The sequence below is a fragment of the Rhinoderma darwinii genome, chromosome 1, assembly GCF_050947455.1.
Source record: "Rhinoderma darwinii isolate aRhiDar2 chromosome 1, aRhiDar2.hap1, whole genome shotgun sequence".
Classification (NCBI taxonomy): domain Eukaryota; kingdom Metazoa; phylum Chordata; class Amphibia; order Anura; family Rhinodermatidae; genus Rhinoderma; species Rhinoderma darwinii.
Window position 1 is genome coordinate 500,020,287 of NC_134687.1, and position 20,759 is coordinate 500,041,045.

The 20,759-nt window shown below is 41.0% G+C and overlaps 1 protein-coding gene across 3 annotated transcripts in view; it reads right to left on the reverse strand.

The window, feature by feature from the left end:
• SLC12A2 (solute carrier family 12 member 2) overlaps positions 1 to 20,759 on the reverse strand; it is a 115,616-nt gene that overhangs the window by 22,465 nt on the left and 72,392 nt on the right. For all 3 annotated transcript variants that reach the window (XM_075835854.1, XM_075835861.1, XM_075835844.1), the window contains 12 exons: positions 19,662 to 19,772; positions 15,513 to 15,621; positions 14,336 to 14,463; positions 14,165 to 14,249; positions 12,917 to 13,062; positions 12,021 to 12,128; positions 9,105 to 9,228; positions 7,846 to 7,947; positions 7,058 to 7,213; positions 3,396 to 3,495; positions 2,429 to 2,540; positions 159 to 299 (listed from right to left, as the gene is read on the reverse strand). In XM_075835854.1, coding sequence (XP_075691969.1) covers positions 159 to 299; positions 2,429 to 2,540; positions 3,396 to 3,495; positions 7,058 to 7,213; positions 7,846 to 7,947; positions 9,105 to 9,228; positions 12,021 to 12,128; positions 12,917 to 13,062; positions 14,165 to 14,249; positions 14,336 to 14,463; positions 15,513 to 15,621; positions 19,662 to 19,772 — 1,422 coding nt within the window. The remainder of the gene's footprint in view (positions 1 to 158; positions 300 to 2,428; positions 2,541 to 3,395; positions 3,496 to 7,057; positions 7,214 to 7,845; positions 7,948 to 9,104; positions 9,229 to 12,020; positions 12,129 to 12,916; positions 13,063 to 14,164; positions 14,250 to 14,335; positions 14,464 to 15,512; positions 15,622 to 19,661; positions 19,773 to 20,759) is intronic.

Consider the following 20,759-nt stretch of genomic DNA (forward strand, 5'->3'; position numbering starts at 1 on the left):
AATAAAAATATAATTCAGATAACAAGGAAAGACTTGGGGGGGGGGGGGGGTAGAAGGGTCCTAGAACTATAATGTGTTCATTGTTCTGTAATTACAAATTGATATTCCTGCCAGGTCTTGCATAGTTTTACAACACATCTGGATGTAGACTGGTTTACCTGCATAAGATACTGAGCTCCATCCCGCAAGTCTTCTGCATGTACTGGTGAATAGAAGGCTTTGGTTTTGTTTTTAATAAGCCATCTCTGATATCTAGCCTGGTCTGTAAGCAGCTCTTTCATAGCTTGTCTTCGAGGACCCTTAATAGATTAAAAAAAAATTCACTTTATATGTAATGCAATGCAATTATTTAGCAAGTTGAGAATTTTTAGAAAGTCCCAAGATGCCCAAGTCAACCAAGACTGCATGAAGCCCAATCTACAAGGGGAACCGCCTTTTCCAACGCAGGATTGGAGATCCAGCAGCTTCAAACAAGTATCTTTTGACAGGCATAGCAGTGTTCACCCAAGCTTTCCAGCTCTGGCACCACCACACAGACTGTACCCAATGCTCACCAGATGAGATGCTGCGACAGGCATCGAAATTCACTCATCAAAACAATCCTGCATCTAGTTAGTCTGCCTGAAGCTGGAGGGCCCTTCATCCGGATTCGCCTCTGCATTGCAATAACCTAGCTAATCTACCTCTTCTTGCTTGTGGTTAAGGAAGCACAGGGAAGTCCCCTACACATTTTACTTATAAATCACACCCACAGGTCTGCTACAATTGCGAATTGAAAAAACACCATATTAATGCAATGTCCCTACCTTTATTTGGTGACCATGCGCTCCTAGACATATGGACACATATTTCATCTTCGTTATTTTGCTACTGTTTTGCGAGCAGTAACTTTAACCCGTTAGTGACCGGCCCATCGTGTTTCTACGTCGGTCACTAACGGGCCTTATTCCGATGCCAGACTTTTTACGTCGCGGCATCGGAATAAGTAAACAGAGCAGGGAGCTGTCAAATCTCCCTGCTCTCAGGTGCTAGAGGCAGCTGAGGGCTGGGAGCGTCCCTGCTCTGCCGTGTGAGATCGATATTAGTATCGATCTCACACGTTTAACCCCTCAGATGCGGTGCTCAATAGCGAGCACCGCATCTGAGTTGTTTTGGAGAGAGGGAGGGAGCTCCCTCTCTCTCCCACCGACACCCGGCGATACGATCGCCGAGTGTCAGGGTCTCCCATGGCAGCCGGGGGCCTAATAAAGGCCCCCAGGTCTGCCTGGAGTGAATGCCTGCTAGATCATGCCGCAGGCATGACCTAGCAGATGCCTGTCCGCGTTAAACGGCCAGGCAGTAATACACTGCAATACAAAAGTATTGCAGTGTATTACAATAGCGATCGGAGAATCGCATATTAAAGTCCCCTAGTGGGACTAGTAAAAAAGTGAAAAAAAAGTTTAATAAAGTTAATTTAAAAAAAAATGTGAAAAAAAATGAAAAACCCAGCTTTTCCCCTTACAAACTGCTTTACTATTAAAAAAACAAAATAAAGTTAAAAAGTTACACATATTTGGTATCGCCGCATCCGTAACGACCCCGACTATAAATCTATTACATTATTTAACCCGCACGGTGAACACCGTAAAAAAATTCATTAAAAAACTATGGAAAAATTGCTGTTTTCTGTGAATCCTGACTTTAAAAAAATGTGATAAAAAGTGATCAAAAAGTCGCATCTACTCCAAAATGGTACCAATAAAAACTACAAGTCTTCCCGCAAAAAAAAAGCCCTCATACAGCTGCATCGGCGAAAAAATAAAAACGTTACGGCTCTTCAAATATGGAGACACAAAAACAAATAATTTTGAAAAAAAAGCGTTTTTACTGTGTGAAAGTAGTAAAACATACAAAATCTATACAAATTTGGTATCGTTGCAATCGTAACAACCCGCTGAATAAAGTTATTGTGTTATTTATATCACACGGTAAACGGCGTAGATTTAGGACGCAAAAAAGAGTGGCGAAATTTCAGATTTTTTTCTATTCCCCCCCCAAAAAAAGTTAATAAAAGTTAATCAATAAATAATATGTACCTAAAAATGGTGCTATTAAAAAATACAACTTGTCCCGCAAAAAACAAGACCTTATACAGCTATGTCGACGCAAAAATAAAAAAGTTATAGCTCTTGGAATGCGACGATTGAAAAACTTAAAAAATAGCTTGGTCATTAAGGTCCAAAATAGGCTGGTCATTAAGGGGTTAATATACATCTAGAATCAGTACATTATTTTTCAATATCATAACATACGGCCCACAAGCCAGTTCGTGTCAAGTTCCTTTTCCGTCCATAGTTTGTTATGTGGATTTGTGGCACCATTGTGAACCCTTGCTACTCTCCTCATATAAAAGGGAAACGGAGACCGAAAGAGAACAAAAGCTTACCATGTGCACATGTCCACAGATCATCAAACCAACATTTTTTGTAAAGGCGTGCACTAAGTGAAGGAGAGCTGGACGTGAATTCGGAGCACCGATTAAAACAAGACACTGAGGCCTGTTATAACAGGGGGAAAAAGCACAAGAGAATATTAATTATATAATAAGATTTTAATTCTTATTTTCATAGAAATATTGTATGGAAGTAAATACAAGTTAAAGCAGAAATTCTAACAAGTTAAGCGCGGGGCATTACACAACCCAAAAGTCTACTGGCTATTCACAATCCATTTAATCTCCGCAGTGTTTTACCCATTATCTAGAAAAGTGTACTCAGGACTTTATCAAACTACCGTCCTAGCAACTATGTTTTATTGCTACTTGATTTAAAAATCAGTAGGAAGATGTAGCAGTCAGCTTGTTCCAGCCTCTATGTAATTATAGTAACTTGTAGATATGCTAGTAGAAAGTATATAAGTTACTACGGAGAGGATAAAGGGTTAGGGTATGTTCACACGGCTTAGCAAAATATGTCGGAAAATACGGAGCTGTTTTCAGGCGAAAACAGCTCCCGATTTTCAGACGTGTTTGTAGCAACTCGCGTTTTTCGCGGCGTATTTTACGGACATTATTGGAGCTGTTTTTCAATGGAGTCAATGAAAAACGGCTCCAAAAACGTCCCAAGAAGTGACATGCACTTCTTTTTACGAGCCATCTTTTGACAGCGACACGTAAAATAATACCTCGTGGGAACAGAACATCGTAAAACGCATTGAAAGCAATGGGCAGATGTTTATAGGCGTAATGGAGCCGTTTTTTCAGGCGTAATTCGAGGTGTGAACATACCCTTACATGGGCAACAGAGACCTTTTTTCTGGAGTAAAGGGTTTATATAAAAAAATTCAAATTAGATTGTATACATTGCTCTACTGCATATGCAATTGTTATAATAAAACGTTTCCTTAAAAATTACCTGAAGTTTTTCACATGGTCTTCTACACCTGCCAACCGAATGGTATGCTGCAGTGCATTCAGATAGGTCAAGGCTTGCGTTGAAGACCCCCAGTTCACATCTGAAAGATTGCATGTTTTTATGCAGAAGAATACTAGTTAGAGAGTCATGACGGGCAAAGATTTACATCAGATAACATCTGGAATAACTCTGATCAGGTGCACGGCTCGGAACAGTAACAAATCAGACACCTGTGAGAGCATCACATGATCAGGACTAATACTCTCAACGTAAACAAGGAAGGTTCCCATTCAATGACTGCAAGTAAAGTTTTTTTTAAATCAGGAGGGAATGAAGCACAAAAGTTTATAAAACTTTATTATACAATGAATAGGCTTTATTAGCTGGAACCACAATACCTCTGTAAAGACTAATTAACCTGCAAATACTACCCTTTACCAATTTAACAAAAAACCCTACTATGCACATTACCACTTTTCTGCATTCCATCTCCTAGGTCAATGACACTTAGGCCCAGGACTGGGAGCCATCTCCCATAACTGGTTCCCTGCCCCGCTCCCTCTCCTATTTGAATTTTGGACTGTGAACTTGACGGTTTAGTCTGTAATTTGATTGACAAATGCAGACTGAAGCAGGAGGCGGCATTACAGAAAAACAATTGCAATCGTACATGTCATATCTGTTACGCAAGTCAACCGTTTTTTTCCATCACTAATCTTGGGCTTTAAAGGGTTATTCGCATCACAAAAAGAATCACTAGGATATGCCATCACTTTCTAATAGGTGGGGGTCTGACTGCTGAGACCCCCACGATCCTTAGTATTAGGGGGATAAAGCAGCGCTGCAACTCCTTTGCTTTTGTTCCCCGAGCAGAGCAACACCATGCAGGAAAACTTTGGCTAAAGTAGCGCTGCAGCCCCTTCATTCTCAGGCAGTTGAACCCCAACCAATCAGGAAGTAATGGCATATCCATACGATTCATTCTGTGATGAGGATACCGTCCACATTTCTATTATTATTAGGTTCTCCGTGAAGGTGCTCACATGCATGCAGGTCTTGGTAGTTCTAGTAGTGACAAGTCAAAATGTAATAAGGATGTTGTTGAAGAACTCAATAGTGAAAAATGCCATCTAACATTAAACGGACCCAAAATATATTGCGACTAGGGGTACATCAGATGTATACTTCTGTTCAAAATTTAATGCAATTCCATCCATTCCCCATTTTAATGTATGGGGAACATTCAGGAGATATAACAGGGTAATATAAGCTGGTAAGGCCCATGCAAATGACCGTAGTTTTCATCCTTAAAGAGGCTCTGTCACCACATTATAAGTGCCGTATCTCCTACATAAGGAGATCGGCGCTATAATGTAGGTGACAGTCATGCTTTTTATTTAATAAAACTATCTGTTTTCACTTTATTAGCGATTTTAGATTTATGCTAATGAGTTCCTCAATGGACAACTGGGCGTGTTTTACTTTAGACCAAGTGGGCGTTGTACAGACGAGTGTATGACGCTGACCAATCAGTGACCAATCAGTGTCATGCACTCCTCTCCATTCTTCATTTAGGCAGCGCATATGGAACCTTTTAGATCGCTATGCGCTGTCTTATACTAACACATTAACGATACTATAGTTTTTATTCAGTGAATAGACATTCCACGGGATGTCTATTCACAATCTCTGCACTTCCTTACTCTGTCTCTGGTAGTTACAGCAGAGGAAGCGTGATCTCGATGTAACCTGTCATTTACAGCGAGATCTCGCTTCCTCTGCTATAACTACCACAGACAGAGTAACGAAGTGCAGGGATTATGAATAGACATCCCGTGGAATGTCTATTCACTGTCTAAACACTTCAGTATCGTTAATGTGTTAGTATAAGACAGCGCATAAGGATCTAGCAGGAACCCTATGTGCTGAGTAAATGAATGGAGAGGAGTGCATGATGCTGATTGGTCAGCGTCATACACTCCTCTGTACAACGCCCACTTGGGCTAAAGTAAAAATACGCCCAGTTGGGCATTAAGCAACTCATTAGCATAAATCTAAAATCGCTAATAAAGTGGTAAAAACTGATCGTTTTATTAAATAAAAATCACTGCTGTCACCTACATTATAGCGCCGATCTCCTTATGTAGGATATAGGGCACTTATAATGTGGTGACAGAGTCTCTTTAATTCCGGATGAGATTCTGGACTTATTAATTTCTATTGTCCACGGACACCGTGACGTAGAAATGATATGCAAAATATAGACATGTCCTATTCGTGTCCGCAATTGCGGCACAGACTGGCCCATAGAAATCTCTGGGCGCTTCCACAATTGCGGGAGGCTACGGATGTGACGGAGGGGCATTCACCATGAAGACCTTTTCAATGGATTGACATGTTGGTGACATAATTTGTAGCCTCCCTTTTTCTTTGCGGATCTGTAAATATTTGCAGACAGCGTGCCAGATATGCGGATGACTTGCTGATGACTACGGATCCATGTCTGAGGACAGTAAAAGCCCTTATAGTTGCGTGCATGAGGCCTAAAGCGGAGAATTGTAAACCACTGTGAGAATGGTCAATGTTAGCATGGTAGTGGGACTTTCTACATTGTGACATTTAAAAATATAAAACATTTTATTCCTGTGATCTTAGATCATGACACTAGTTCTAGTATTTTTCAGAGCGAGAATTAGAAAAAAAAATAATACAAAAAAAAAACAAACAACCACATTGGAAGAATGATCCAGTCAGGAAAAAAACAGGAACTAATGGAACTTCCTGTAAACCATGGTGATATTCCGCAGGGCTAGAAGGAGGTTTGCCACAAATGTGTTCAGTTACAGAATGAATTAAAGTACGATATTTGTCACTAGGCACAAGTTGCATAAAAAAAAAAAAAAAGGAACCCGCATGTACATTTATCGGGCTATAGCCAAACAAAACTATCACAATATGGCAGGACATAGCCAGACATAAATTGGTTTCAGAAATGAACACATTAATACGGTTACCTTCAGGTTTACTTGTGGTGAAGCGATGTGGAGTTTAACAATCTAACTCGAGAATATCACATACTTTACACAGATGAAAATCATTTTCGAATGACTTAAAATAGCAGATGGGTGTGAGGCTCTACAAATAATTTCACAGCTCCACACGGACCACTGCGACCTTGGAGTAAAATCCGCTGCATTGTTCAGCCCATTGTAAAGGAGATCCTATCTAATCCGCCCACAGGAATGTTTCTTCCAAAAGCTTAGGGTCAATATGCAACGACTATTCAGAGAACCAGAGCCTTTCACAATTCCATCGGTATAATTAGGAGGAAAACCATTGTAATGTTATTGTGTCCAATAAAAGGCCCGAATTTAGTTTTATTTGAATGTGTTTATAGCTGGGGAAGGGGTTTTAAATGAACTGTCCTGATTCTGATAGGGACAATGAGAACCGAAATCAACAAAGCTGCGAACTTGCAGAACAATGTAGCCATTGTTGAGAATATATTACAATGACCAAGAATCTGTTACTTCTTATGTCAAATAAGCCACAAGTCAATATCTAGTGTTGGGGACGCTCAATAAATTGAATTTCTTTTTTCTGTCAGTTATAGTCCACTTACAAACAGTTCACCTTGTAGCTGTAAATACAGACAAACTTACCAGGCTTCTTGTATGTAACGTATATATACAATCCAATGACTATGACATATGTTAAAAGAGCAGCCTGCCAGTTAATAACAAACATGACTCCGCAGCAAAGGAGGGCTCCGAGAAGCGACACCCACATATTGTAGTACTTGAAGGCCGGACGCCAACCTGCCAGGGCAAGAAGAAAAAAAAGTTAGCAATAAAATTGCCAGAGTTCATGGTCTCCCTGCACATAAGAAACATGGATACAAGAGAAAATGCATCTCAATGCTTTCATTCTGGAACTCCACTAAAAATTAAAGTGTAGCTAAACGTTTGACAAACTTCTGACGTCATAGTGACATGTCAGAAGTTTGTATTGGTGGGGGTCCGAGCACTGAGACCCCCACCAATTGCTAGAACGAAGCAGCTGAAGCGCTCGTGTGAGCACTTAGCCGCTTCGTGTCTGTTCGGCTTTTTCCGGAAATAAATGTATCGGTGTACGGACTCAATAGAAAGTCTGAGCCTGTACTCCGATACATCGGCTTTCCGGAAAAAGGTAGCGGGTGAGCGCTCACACGATTGGTGGGGGTCTCATTTCTCAGACCCGCACCAATCCAAACTTCTGACATGTCACTATGACACGTTAGAAGTTTGTCAAACGTTTAGCTACACTTTGAGGAAAGTAGTTGTGCGCGACAACTGCAAAGCTCCGTCCAATTTTTGCTCACATTTGTATGTATTCATACATCTATGTATGTATATAGAAAAACACAAAACAAAAAAAAAAAAGACAGAACCAAAACATATTTGGGTCTTACCTGGAGACTTTGCAAGTGAAGCGTGAAACACTGAGAAGTTTATTAAGGCGTATGAAGCCAAGAAGAAGTTTGAAATGATGGGAGCGATCACATTCAGTTCAGCTGAAAAAGGGAAAAAAGAGTGAGAACTTCAAAACTAGCAGATATTGTTTTGCACAACTATTACATCTGCATTTTCAAAATGTAACCTGAAGCCATGCAATTCCGTGTATATACTAAAATAACTCCATCTTACCCTACAACACTAACCATAGCTCCATGACTCCCCCACAACCTAACATTTATACCAAACCATCCACTGTCATACTAAATGCCATCTAGCTATACACCTGAACTTGCTATATATTCAGTCTGGCCTCAGCCACAATGAGCTTCATTCGAGATTTATCAAAAAATAGTGAGCAGAAAATGTGGAGCAGTTGCCCATAACAACCAATCAGGGTGCAGCTTTTATTCAAAAAGTCTCTGAGAAGTGAAAATGTGGAATCGGATTGGTTGCTATAAACTGCTGAACTTTTTCATTGCACCAGCTTTGATAAATCTCTCCCCTAGAGTCTTATAATCTTCGCATCCTCCGCATAAAAAGAGCGTTACATTATTTTCTACACAATTAGCTTAAGGCTACATGCACACCTTAAGGAATTTGATGTGGAAAATCCATCAGATACAATTCTGAGACGGAAAAGCAAGATAAATTGATAAGATGCAGAATTTAAAATCTGCACCACAAGACAATTTATGGGCAGAAGAGATTGTGTAGATAAGAGGACTAGAAATCTCATTTACTTTGCTGGTACTGTATTACACTGTGGCTTTGCCGCAGAAAAATGTGTGCTGCACATCTGCACGTAATACACATCTTGTGTATGTGGCCTATAGGCTATGGACACCGTTGGTAAACTTTAAAAAAAATAAAAATAATGAAATGTAAGTATTTTTGCATAAAAATCACTTTAGTAATGTACTTTTAATAACCTTTTTATTTCTGAAGCTTTTATTTATCGCTGCACTTAGAAGCTGCAGAAGCCGTTCACAGTTGAAGCAGTCAGTGAGCTGGTCTGACGGCTCAGCTGATAACGGATCCTGTGTGATCCGGAGGCTTCATCCTAGCTTAATACTGAGCAGTATAATTGAAAACTTAATTTAAACGTCAAATCATTTTTTACCTTTACATAATACAGAATGGAGTATCATACATCCTCCCTGATAAAAATCTGAACACCCCCACCCTCAAAAGAAAAAACAAAAAACACACCAACCAATTAATATGAATCCCAATGCAATTAAGAAAGTAAGCAGATAGCCACGAAGTGGTTCATTGTTTTTGCCATATCCTTTAGCGAACATCTGAAGACCAGGATAAATATTGTCCTTGCATAGGGCCTTGGGAGAAAGAAGATTTCATGTAGGAAGACAGATAATCTTTATGTACAAAACAAAACATACAATCTAACCAGCCAGCGAGGACAAGGTATATCTAATAACATACAGAGAAATCCAAGGAACTTTTTCTAATTTATAAGTCTATTAAATGATTACACAGTATCTACAAACACACAATCCATCGGTACATAAAGACAGCTGGTAAGGAACTGCCAATGGCCCCTTTAACCCCTTAATACCGAAGGTATTTTAAACCTTAAAGAGGCTCTGTCACCACATTATAAGTGCCCTGTCTCCTATATAAGGAGATGGGCGCTGTAATGTAGGTGACAGTAATGCTTTTTATTAAAAAAAACCGATCTTTTTTCACAACGTTAGGAGCGATTTTAGTTTATGCTAATGAGCTTTCTTAATGCCCAAGTGGGCGTACTTTTACTTTCGACCAAGTGGGCGTTGTACAGAGGAGTGTATGACGCTGACCAATCGGCATCATGCACTCCTCTCCATTCATTTACACTGCAGTAGCGATATAGATATATCACTATGTGCAGCCTCATACACAAACCCTAACATTACTACAGTGTCCTGATAATGAATACACATGACCATCCAGCCTGGACGTCATGTGTACTCAGAATCCTGACACTTCTGACTCTTTTTTTGTGAGATTCCGGCAAGTGAAACCAAATCTCGTTTAGCTCCGTAATCTCACGAGATTTCGTATCCGTTGCTGGAATCTCAGAGAAAAGATTCAGAAGTGTCAGGATTCTGAGTACACATGACGTCCAGGCTGGATGGTCATGTGTATTCATTATCAGGACACTGTAGTAATGTTAGGGTTTGTGTATGAGGCTGCACATAGTGATATATCTATATCGCTAGTGCAGTGTAAATGAATGGAGAGGAGTGCATGATGCCGATTGGTCAGCGTCATACACTCCTCTGTACAACGCCCACTTGGTCGAAAGTAAAAGTACGCCCACTTGGGCATTAAGAAAGCTCATTAGCATAAACCAAAATCGCTCGTAACGTTGTGAAAATAGATCGTTTTTTTAAATAAAAAGTATTACTGTCACCTACATTACAGCGCCCATCTCCTTATGTAGGAGATAGGACACTTATAATGTGGTGACAGAGTCTCTTTAAAGAGGCTCTGTCACCACATTATAAGTGCCCTATATTGTACATGACGTGATCGGCGCTGTAATGTAGATCACAGCAGTGTTTTTTTATTTAGAAAAACGATCATTTTCTAAATCATCAAAACACGCCCAGTTGTCCATTGAGAAACTCATTAGCATAAAGCTAATATAGGTCATAACTCCGTCAAAAATGATCGTTTTTCTAAATAAAACACACTGCTGTTATCTACATTACAGCGTCGATCACATCATGTACAATATAGGGCACTTATAATGTGGTGACAGAGCCTCTTTAATGACCAAGCAATTTTGTACGTTTTTCCATCGTCTCATTCAAAGAGCTATAACTTTTTTTATTTTTGTGTCGACAGAGCTGTATAAGTACTTTTTTTTTGCGGGACAAGTTGTATTTTATAACGTAAATTTAGCCATTTTTTTTGCGTCTTAATTTTACGCCGTTTACCGTGTGGTATAAATAACAACGTTATTTAGCGGGTCGTTAGGATTGCGGCAATACAAAATTTATATGGATTTTTTAATGTTGTCCTAATTTTACACAGTAAAAACAATTTTTTTTCAAAATTATTTGCTTTTGTGTTACCATATTTTAAGAGCCATAACTTTTTTTATTTTTTGACCAATGCAGCTGTATGAGGGCTTTTTTTTTTTGCGAGACAACTTCGTTTTTATTGGTATCATTTTGGAGAAGATGCAACGGTTTGATCACTTTTTATCAAATTCTTTTGAAGGCAGGATGAACAGAATACAGCAATTCTGGCATTGTTTTTTATTATATTTTTTACGGCGTTCACCGTGCGGGTTAAATAATGTAATAGTTGGGTTCATTACGGATGCATACTAAATATGAGTAACTTCTTACTTTTTTTCATAATAAAGTATTTTGTAAGGGGAAAAAGTGGGGGGGAGGTTATTTTTTTTTAACTTGGAACATTAATTAATTTATTATTTCAAACTTTAACTTTTTTTTCACTTTATTTTTAGTCCTACTAGGGGACTGTACTGTGCAAACTTTTGATCGCTATTATAATACACTGCAATACTTCGGTATTGCAGTTTATTATTGCCGGTCAGTGTAAAACTGACAGGCACCTGTTAGGTCATGCCTCTGGCATAGCCGAACAGGCAATCACTAAAGGCAGACCTGGGGGCCTTTGTCGAGCTCCTTCCCTCTAAAATCACTCAGATGCGGCGCTCGCTATTGAGCACCGCATCTGAGGGGCTAAATATGATCGTAGAACACTGCTAGTGGTCTTCGATCGTTGCCCTGATGCCCGAGGCTGTTAGCAACAGCACGGGCTTCAGGAGATCCCCGCACAATGCGGGGAAAGTTCTTCTGAACTGCCGACGTGACAAGGCGGCTCTTCAGAAGAACTACCCTGAACGGCCGACGTAAAAACACTATACGACGGTCGTTAAGGATGTATTCAGACGCTGCAGTTAAGGGGCGTTTGGAACTGCAGAGAAAAAGTGCATGTGTTTTACCGTGATTTAAAGCGTATTATTAGGAATATTGTGTACCTCACAGGAGGAAGTACTCCTTAATGAACAACTACTGGGTAAAATAGTTGACAGCATAAGAAGAGATTACTTTTTCTCTAAACAATACTAGGAGTAGCATAAAGATCGTACCTGGAAAATCTTTGGTGCACTCACTAATGAGGCAAGTGCTGATGAAAGAGTGGCAGAGAAAATACCTGCTGTAATAAGTGGTGCAAATCCAGACACCATGCTCATGACCTAAAGGGGAGGACAGTATGTTAACATGCTTATAGAGACAGTCACCAGTTTATCAATTCCCCATCTCCTAACTAAATCTAATAGACGCTATGCTGCTTGTTATTTGTAAAGTTATGAGCATTTTCCTTGAAACCAAGTCGTGCTAATTTTGGTGCGGATCTATGGAAAACAGCCGAGAGGTTTTATTTCTTTTTTTATAAATAAAAAGGGATTAGAAGACTATACTCGTGTCCCCGGTCTCCCGGCTGCTCCCTCAACAACCGACCTCCTGGGATGACGTTTCGCCTGTGACTGGCTACAGCTTGTGATTGGCTACAGCGATCACGAGTTGACACGTCATCACTGGATGGATGCCCGGTGTACAGAGACCAGACAGGGGACCAGGGACATATCTTTGAAAATAGTGGGGGTGGGGTTATCTGGACTTGCGAATTTTGCTGCTGATACGTAGGTAACTTCCCTACTGAAGTCAGTGGGAAAAATTCACAACAGATCCTTGGTCTTTCTGCAACAGAAATTCACATGCTAAGGGTTAAAATAAATCTGAACATTTGTGTGTGGAAATTATCTGTAGCATGTGAAAGGGATTTGTTAAAACGTCATCCACTTTGCTCCTACTGTATTCCGTTGCAGATTTTTTTTGCTCGCTTATCCAAAAATCTGCATATGTGTGAACAAAGCCGAAGAAGGAAAAAAAAAAAAAAAGACGTTCTGCAGAAAAAAAAAGCATTGTTTTTTTTGGGAAACAACATTCTAATAAACAAAGGACAAAGTATACAATACGGTACCTGGAAATTGTTCATAAGTCCATATTTACAATCTGGTTTACAGTATGAAAAGTCATAATCTAATTTACAAGCAGCAGATGTGCAGTTTGTCACAGCGGAAATGGTGTCATTAACATTCCCGGATGCATCTCGAACAACACATGAGCCTGGTGGAGAAAAGAAGGACTAGTCATATGGATGAAGGAAAAACGGACGGAAAACAAGGGCATTTGTGTGGTGATTTGGGAACTTCTTTTTTTCATAGCAGTGGCCAGATTTGCAGGGATAGTGAATCAAATTGGAGTGTCTTTCAATGGGATTTCACGACTTAAAGAGGCTCTGTCACCAGATTTTGCAACCCCTATCTGCTATTGCAGCAGATAGGCGCTGCAATGTAGATTACAGTAACGTTTTTATTTTTAAAAAACGAGCATTTTTGGCCAAGTTATGACCATTTTTGTAGTTATGCAAATGAGGCTTGCAAAAGTACAACTGGGCGTGTTTAAAAGTAAAAGTCCAAGTGGGTGTGTATTATGTGCGTACATCGGGGCGTTTTTAATACTTTCACTAGCTGGGCATTCTGATGAGAAGTATCATCCTCTTCTCTTCAGAACGCCCAGCTTCTGACAGTGCAGATCTGTGACGTCACTCACAGGTCCTGCATCGTGACGGCCACATCGGCACCAGAGGCTACAGTTGATTCTGCAGCAGCATCAGCGTTTGCAGGTAAGATCGACTTACCTGCAAACGCTGATGCTGCTGCAGAATCAACTGTAGCCTCTGGTGCCGATGTGGCCGTCACGATGCAGGACCTGTGAGTGACGTCACAGATCTGCACTGTCAGAAGCTGAGCGTTCTGAAGAGAAGAGGATGTTACTTCTCATTAGAGCGCCCAGCTAGTGAAAGTATTAAAAACGCCCCGATGTACGCACATAATACACACCCACTTGGACTTTTACTTTTAAACACGCCCACTTGGACTTTTGCAAGCCTCATTTGCATAACTACAAAAATGGTCATAACTTGGCCAAAAATGCTCGTTTTTTAAAAATAAAAACGTTACTGTAATCTACATTGCAGCGCCTATCTGCTGCAATAGCAGATAGGGGTTGCAAAATCTGGTGACAGAGCCTCTTTAAGAGCAAATTTACACATTAAATGCAGAACAAACCACACGTGCCCGCTGCATTATTTCTGTTGTAAGGAGACCCATCTACATTCTAAACATAATTCAGTTCATTGGTAATCATTTCATTGCTTGCTCCTTACCCACAGACACTGCAACACCCGTGTAGACTATAGTTGTTATAAGAATGGCCAACAATGTGCCTTTAGGTATGGCTAGTTGAGGGTCCTGGAGAATACAAAACAGACACATGGGTTAATAACACCTATGCACCACCAGCAATATAATCTTTGACATCTATTGATATTACTTACCGCAAGATCACCTGAGATATTTGCTCCTGCTAAGATACCAGTCGCAGCAGGAAAGAAAATGGCGAAGACAGTGAAGAAGGTTTCTCCTTTTCGGAAGTCTGGCCCGAAGTTTTCACTGAAAATTTCAGCTGTGTGAAGGAAAAGGAAAAGCAAGCAGTTTTTTAATGGAGTAGTCTTTAAATGTGTTGCCCTGCAGATTTGCGAACCACCACAAGAGGCTGGTCATGTATACCTATTAGCGGTTACTATTTCATTCGAACCTTTTTTTCTTAATATGGATTATGGCTTTTATCCCGTCTAACATGAAGCTAACTCAACCCCTATTTACAAGTAATTTAGATTTATGTGTCTTGCCAGCAAAATAACGATAAAAAACTGACAAACTACATTTGCTAAGATTATTATCTTGTTTACTACGGTAATTGTATGGGCCGCATTCTGTGAAGAAATGTTTAGCCCCAACTTCACGCTTACTTAAAGAGAACCTTTCACCTGCCCACACATGTGCAGCAAGTGCAGCATGTTCTAGGAAAGGCTTCACAAACACTGTCTCACTTCACATTATTTTCCTATCTTCCTCCGTTATTTACATATCGGTGCCGTTATATTTGGTGCCCGATATGTAAATAAGCCCCTGAACTGTCAATGGGGCGTTTCTATCTAACTAAATGGTGAGGGGGCGTGATCTCTTCACTCTGACACTGTCCAATCAGATACAGACAGTGTCAGGGAGGCTTGTGCTGTGTTCCCTCCCGCGAGAACATGCACAGGCTGGTGGTTCTGCACAGAGCACTCTGTCGGTGTGTGTTCTCGCGGGAGGAAACACAGCGCAAGCCGCCCTGACACTGTCCATAGCGGATTGGACAGTGTCAGAGTGAAGAGATCACGCCCCCTTGCCATTTAGATAGAAACGCCCACATGACAGTTCATGGGGTTATTTACATATCGGGCGCCAAATATAATGGCACCGATATGCAAGTTCGAAAAATAATTTCAAGTGAGACAGTGTTTGTGAAGCCCTGCCTATTACATGCTGCACACGTATGGGCAGGTGAAATGTTCTCTAAGTAAAGTCTGAAAAATTTCCATCTAAAGAATGTTTTGGAAGCCACGGAGGCAGCCTGGACAGCACCAGAAAACATGTGTTTTAGTAGGGGACCCGTGCAATAACAAATACCTTTATAACCAAAGAATCCTTTGGACTTCTTGTCTTCCATGGGAATAACTGTTCCTATAAAGAAGTCACATATCGCCAATAATAAAATCACCAACAGCACAATCTGGGCCTGTGAAAACATAATTAACCAATCGTATGAAGATATATTTTTGAAAATTAAAAAGGGTTAATAGCCCCTGACAAACACACTATATACATCAAAATGTTTCAATCAGATCTTTATTCTGCCTCAGACAGGGCAACATAAATAAGTGATAGGCCCGATGACTTGTGCGGTCACTTATTAGTTAATATGAAGTAGTTTGAGACTTTAAGGCTGGGTTCACACGTGGCGGAATTTCACTTGAATTCCGCTGCGGACACTCCGCAGCGTTAATCCGCAGCGGAGCAGTTTCTCCATTGACTTCCACTTAAATTTAGAAGTGTTCGTTTAGACGATGCGTAAAATTCCGCTGCGGAGCATAGGCTGCGGAGCGGAATTTGGTGTCCGCAGCATGCTCTGTGTGTTGCGGACTGGTTGCGGACTCATGGCGGAATTTCTCCATGGACTTCAATGGAGATTCTAATTTCCGCAATGAAGTCCGCAGCTGTCATGCACATGTTATGTGTGCTGCGGATGCGTCTTGCTTTTTTGACATGACATTTCTTCATTCTGGCTGGACCTATGTATTTCTAGGTCTACAGCCAGACTGAAGAAGTCAATGGGGCACCCGGAATTACAGGAGCGTTGCTAGGAGACGTCAGTAAATAGTCACTGTCCAGGGTGCTTAAAGAGTTAAGCGATCGGCAGTAACTGTTTCTGCACCCTGGACAGTGACTACCGATCCCAATATACAGCTACCTGTAAAAAAATAGAAGTTCATACTTACCGAGAACTCCCTGCTTCTGTCTCCAGTCCGGCTTCCCAGGATGACGTTTCAGTCTAAGTGACAGCTGCAGCCAATCACAGGCTGCAGCGGTCACATGGACTGCCGCGTCATCCAGGGAGGTAGGGCTGGATGCCGAAAGAGGGACGCGTCACCAAGACAACGGCCGGTAAGTATGAAATTCGTTTACTTTCACTAGGGAAAGTGCTGTCCCTTCTCTCTATCCTGCACTGATAGAGAGAAGGGAAGCACTTTTCCCGCAGTCCGCAGCAGCTAGTCCGCATCAATTTACTGCACATTTTGGGCAGATCCGCAGCCGTAATCCGCAACCCGGATTAGGTGCGGCATTGATGTGGACAGTTGCGGAGGAAATCCGCCACGTGGGGGCATGCCCTAAAAGGCCCGGGGACGGCTGGGAGAGCATAAATACATGGACTCATACTTGCGTTGCTAGCCCCGTGCCACAAGTAGAAGTCCTAAGTACTCCTAGACTACTTAACATTAGCGAATAAATAATAGCATGCGGAAATCAGTGCCTGTCACTACTTTATGATGCTCTCAGACAGGGCAGCATAAATATCTGACCGGTACGCTTTAATGAATTGTACCCTTTTTGTGGTTTCATTAATTTTGGGCACTGACTGTCTATACCAGAAGAAAACTTGTCTCTGTGTGACACGTTCTTGCTATTCACACGGAACTGAAATGGTGCAGCAGAGAGCCGCATCAAATACACACAACAGCAAGTACATGTAGTTCCTGTCACAGTTTTATCACAACTGTACATATTTATAACCAATAGGATTTACAATTTTTTTTTATTTTATACGGTATAAAAGGATGAGTTTTGTGGTTTATGCAGGCTCTCTCTTCATCTAAGCAAACTGCTGGCTCTCCTGTGTGTCTCTAAGGCTGGATTCACACGAGCACATTACGTCCGTAAAGGACGGAACGTATTTCGGCCCGCAAGCCCCGGACCGAACACAGTGCAGGGAGCCGGGCTCCTGGCATCATAGTTATGTACGATGCTAGGAGTCCCTGCCTCGCTGCAGGACAACTGTCCTGTACTGTAATCATGTTTTCAGTACGGGACAGTAGTTCCACGGAGAGGCAGGGACTCCTAGCGTCGTACATCACTATGATGCTAGGAGCCCGGCTCACTGCAGTGTGTTCGGTCCGGGACTTCCGGCCGAAATACGTTCTGTCTATTACGGACGTAACATGCTCGTGTGAACCCAGCCTAACTATGGGAGTCTCCATCCACACTACAAGAGGTTTCTCTGAATAAAAGCTTCTTCTTTACTGACAAGCAGAGAAAGCATTTTCTATTGGCTGGGAGGGACTCAGAATGTGAGTACTGCCTCATTCAGCTCCATAGGAGGACGTGCACATTACTATACATATTGAACACCAGGGGGAGCCATTATAATTAAGTAAAGGGAATCACTCACAAGTAGAGAATTTTTGTAATATAAGAAATTACAAAACAAATACATTTTTAACCCCTTAGTGACCAACAATACGCCTTTTCACGTTCGTCACTAAGGGGCCTTAGGCTAGGCTGACACCTTTTCACGTGAGCCTAGTTTAAGTCCTGCACGGGTCTCCCGTGCAGGCTGGAGCCGGGGCTCAGCGGTCTGATGACAGCTGAGCTCCTGCTCCAACGCCCACGATCGAAGTTTACTTCGATGGCGGCCGTTTAACCCGTTAAATGCCGCCGTCAATAGCGACCGCGGCATTTAACTTGTTTACAGAGGGAGTGAGCTCCCTCGGTCACCCATCGTCGGCCCGCAAATGCAACCGCGGGTCTCCGATGGGGTGTCATGGCAGCCGGGGGCTTAATAAAAGCCCCCATGTCTGCCCTGGACATATGCCTGTTAGGACGCGCCGGAGGCACGTCCTAAGAGATTGCCTGTCAGATTTACACTGACAGGCAATAATGCTCTGGTATACGAAGTATACCAAAGCATTATAGCAGCGATATGAAGATCGCACAGTAAAGTCCCCTAGTGGGACTAGTGAAATAAATAATGTAAAATAAAGATTATTAATAAAAATGACAGTAAAAAAATAAAAAAAAAAAACACATTTTTTTTCCATAAAAAATAAATAAAAGTACACATATATGGTATCGCCACGACCGTAATGACTCCATTAATAAAGTTAATATGAAAACAAGCCCAAAAAATCACTACATTGAAGGAAAAATAAAAAAGTTACGGCTCTTGGAAAGAGACTATGCAAAAACAAATAATTTTAGTTCAAAAGTGTTTTTATTGTGCAAAAGTCGTAAAACATAAGAAACCTTAGAATAAAAGGTAACATGTTATTTACGCCGCACAGTGAACGGCGTCAATTTAAAAACGCATAGACCAATGGTGGAATTTCAGTTTTTTTTTATAATCCCCCTAAAAAAAAGTTAATAAAAAAATTATATGTACCCTAAAATGGTGCTATTAAAAAGTACAACTAATCCCGCAAAAAACGTCCTCATACAGCTATGTAGACAAAAAAATAAAAAAAAGTTATAGCTCTTTGAATGCGACTATAGAAAAACAAATAAAATAGCTTCGTCATTAGGGCCTAAAATGGGCTGGTCACTAAGGGGTTAAATGCTGGGACAACCCCTTACTACAAAGATTCAAGATCTATTGGAAGAATGTTTGCAGCAAAAAAAAAAAAAAGGGGGGGGGGTGTTGGTGCAGCCTACAGTTATTTCACTTGGAGCTACAGAGAAAGAAAACTTAAAGGGACAGGGTCATGTTTTTTTAAAATTAATTTATATGTTTTTATTTAATAAAATATTATATGGACTTTATTTAATTTTTCACACAAAAAGTTTTTGTTTTTTTATTAACACTTTCTTACTGTACTGGGGGCTGCCATGTTTTATTTCATTTGTGTGTGTGTCTCTTAACGAAACATACACAGATGGAATACGGCAGCTACAGTGCATAGGACACAATTAACGTGAGCCGTACATTGCGTCTGCCATCTGGCTCTGAACTGCGCAGGCGCAGTTCAGAGCCACACAGCAGAGAAGCTGGTTTGTAGGGAGATAGCAGGCGCCATTATTAAGACCGGCTGCACTGCAGGTAAGGTGTGTGTGTGTGTCTCGGTCTGTCCCTCTCTCACTGACCCCCACTTGCGACCCCCGCACACGTGCAGTGGGCGCGCGCCATGTGTAGCAGTGCGGTGTGTGTAGACGGAATTTTGAGGTAGAATTTTCTGCCTGAAAAAAACTCTGTGTGAACAGGGCCTAAGGGCTCAGTTACTAACTTACTTTTGCTTCCCATTCCATTCCTGCTACAGAGATCCCCAGCAGCAGAACTACTGTAATTGCACCGATGATTCGGATGTCATTCATTTCATCAACCATCAGGGCATTGTTATCCTACATAAGAAATGAGCAGAGTTATCTTCTATAATAGAATAACAGATTGTTAATAATAATGCATTTAATTACATGTGTATATGTCATTTTGTCAATCACGGAACATTGCTATACCAGCCCATTAGACTACGCGGTTCTTTGTATGGTTGACTAAATTCACTTAGTGACCAGATAAAAGACAGAATACAGGAAACTTTGTTTGTGCATTCAGCATAAACAGCTATGTAGTGTTCCTAAAAGAAGAGAGTTCACTGAAGTGCTAGGTATACTGAACAGATATTTGTAAAGCGTTCCTATTTAGGCACATCCCTGGAGCACAGCCAGCGAGTGAAGCTGATGACATCATTGCGCAGCCTTCAGAATCTTCTTCTAGCACACTTCCCTTGTGCCTGGCACTTGCTGGATTTCTAGAAAGAGGTGCAGGAAAACTTGACTAACTCTTAGACAGTATCCATAAAGTAATTTTTCCAATACCCTGCCTAAGGTGACTACACCCTCGGCCATTCATTGAAGCCAAACTGAATAAATAAAGTCATACTTTTAGCCACTTATTGTTTGGTGTACAAAAAAATCCACATAAGTATAAGAGTAGTCATAGTACACTAGATATGGTAGCATCTGGCATGGACAAAATGTACAGCTAAAATGAATATCCAGGAAAAAAAAACAACAACATAATAAAACACAGGTGCATGTTGGCTACCAACTACTGGAAGTTGGCTGCCTTTTCTAGGCTTGTAGTTCAGGGCAACCTAACTGCAAAGTGATGTCATCGTTCCTCCTGCACGTTCGAGCACACATTGCTGTAGCATCTTCCTAGATCACATGTTATTTTTAAAATAATTTTTATAAATATTAATAACTTTGAAACGGTTTTACAGAAACGTACAAAACTCTGACATTACCGTGTTCAAGTGAATCAGCTACTCCTAAGAGAGCAGAAATTCTTGGCCATGGGGAGAAATGCGATTGCCCATGCACTGATCA